Source organism: Chiloscyllium plagiosum, chromosome 51 (genome assembly GCF_004010195.1).
Source record: "Chiloscyllium plagiosum isolate BGI_BamShark_2017 chromosome 51, ASM401019v2, whole genome shotgun sequence".
Classification (NCBI taxonomy): Eukaryota; Metazoa; Chordata; class Chondrichthyes; order Orectolobiformes; family Hemiscylliidae; genus Chiloscyllium; species Chiloscyllium plagiosum.
The window spans coordinates 754,466-755,905 of NC_057760.1; the positions used below are offsets into that span (position 1 = coordinate 754,466).

Below are 1,440 nucleotides of genomic sequence, written 5' to 3' on the forward strand. Positions count from 1 at the left end.
GAGGGGGTTGTGTGTCCCCCCTTAACCCCTCCCCAGTGTGAGGGGGGGTGTGTCCCCCCATAACCCTTCCCCCGTGTGAGGGGGTGTGTCCCCCCATAACCCTTCCCCCGGAGCGGATACTCACGCTGACTCCGTATCTGAGGGCCAGCCCCTGCAGAGTGTCCCCGGGCCGCGGGCGGTGCTCCAGGTGCCGCTGCCCGGCCGCCGGGCCCCGGGCCGTGCTGCCGTACGACCGGCTCAGGCCGCGGGCCGACGACCTCAGGGCCCCGCACTCGGCGGCGGCGGCGGCGCCTCCTCCTTCAGCCACCTCCATCGACCGACAACAATAAACAACGACGAGGCGGCGCGCCTTCCGGTCCACGCAATGCACGCCGGGTGTTGTAGTGCTTTCACGGCGAGCTGACCCGTCCACTTCCTGTCTAACATCCGGCCTAGCGGACTACATCTCCCGGCGTGCAGTGTGGTGGCGACAAGCCTTCTGGGATATGGAGTCAGGCCCGGTGACAGCTGCTGTCGCCATTTTGAATCCCCGCCCCTCCTCCAAAGGTCACCCCCTCCACCTCCCGAGGGAAAAACAGAACGATCCCGCGAAAATGTTATTTCACCCCCATAATGTACACGTCAATTTTGGCGAAAGGCCGGTGGATTGGATTTTTTCGCGTGGTTTTGCTGGGAGGATCTCCTGTTGGCCTCACCTTGGATCCCTGGGAGTTGTAGTTTCTACCGGCACTTAACCCCGTCCGTTCCGCTGGCGTCCCGGAAGGAACTGGACTACAAAACCCGGAGGGCATTGCGCGCAGGTGCGGCCGCTCCCGAGGCTTGACGCAACGCCCCGCGCTGACGTATGGACTTTGTAGTCCGTGTTTCCCGAAGGCGAATGTGAGAACTGCAGATGCTGGAGATTCGAGTTCGACAGTGTGGTTGCTAGAAGTGCGCAGCAGGTCAGACAGCATCCGAGGAGGAGGAGAGTCGACCTTTCAGGCAAGGTCTCTCGAGCAACCCGTTCTCGTCCCACGCTGCGAACTACATATCCCGCAATGCAATGCGGCACACCGCCATGGCATTGGAGAGCAGACATCTCCGCTCCGCTGTCGGGAGTTGTAGTTCTATGGTCAGTACGTGCTGTTCTGTCCAGCACCTTAAAGACTACAATCCCGACAACCATTGCGATAACAAGTTCGCGGTGTGGGGCACGGCCCAGATGCACCCTGGGGGTTGTAGTCTACCAGCCCTATGTCCCCCCTATGTCCTGGCGACCTGTGAAACTACAACCCCCACAATCCTCGGGGTGTGCTGGTCCTGGGCCTGCGAACAAGGAGAGGCCTCAGGCTGGGCTGGCGGGACTCCCCTCCATGGCTTTCAAACGGGAAGGGGACGACCTGAGCCAACTCAACGTGCTGAGGGTTGGTAACACAGGGAGGGGGGGGGGATCTGCCCCTT

The 1,440-nt window shown here is 61.9% G+C and overlaps 2 protein-coding genes across 3 annotated transcripts in view; both read right to left on the reverse strand.

The window, feature by feature from the left end:
- The window catches only part of lysmd1 (LysM, putative peptidoglycan-binding, domain containing 1), a 7,763-nt gene extending 6,789 nt beyond the window's left edge, over window positions 1-974 (reverse strand). The window contains exon 1 of one of the 2 annotated variants that reach the window (XM_043683985.1): window positions 125-974. In XM_043683985.1, the coding sequence (XP_043539920.1) occupies window positions 125-313 (189 nt within the window). In that variant the 5' untranslated portion in view covers window positions 314-974. The remainder of the gene's footprint in view (window positions 1-124) is intronic. The other variant, XM_043683986.1, reaches the window with a different exon arrangement.
- Window positions 1-1,440, reverse strand: part of LOC122544749 (HORMA domain-containing protein 1-like) — a 35,263-nt gene that overhangs the window by 29,450 nt on the left and 4,373 nt on the right. The gene's annotated exons all lie outside the window — the stretch shown is intronic.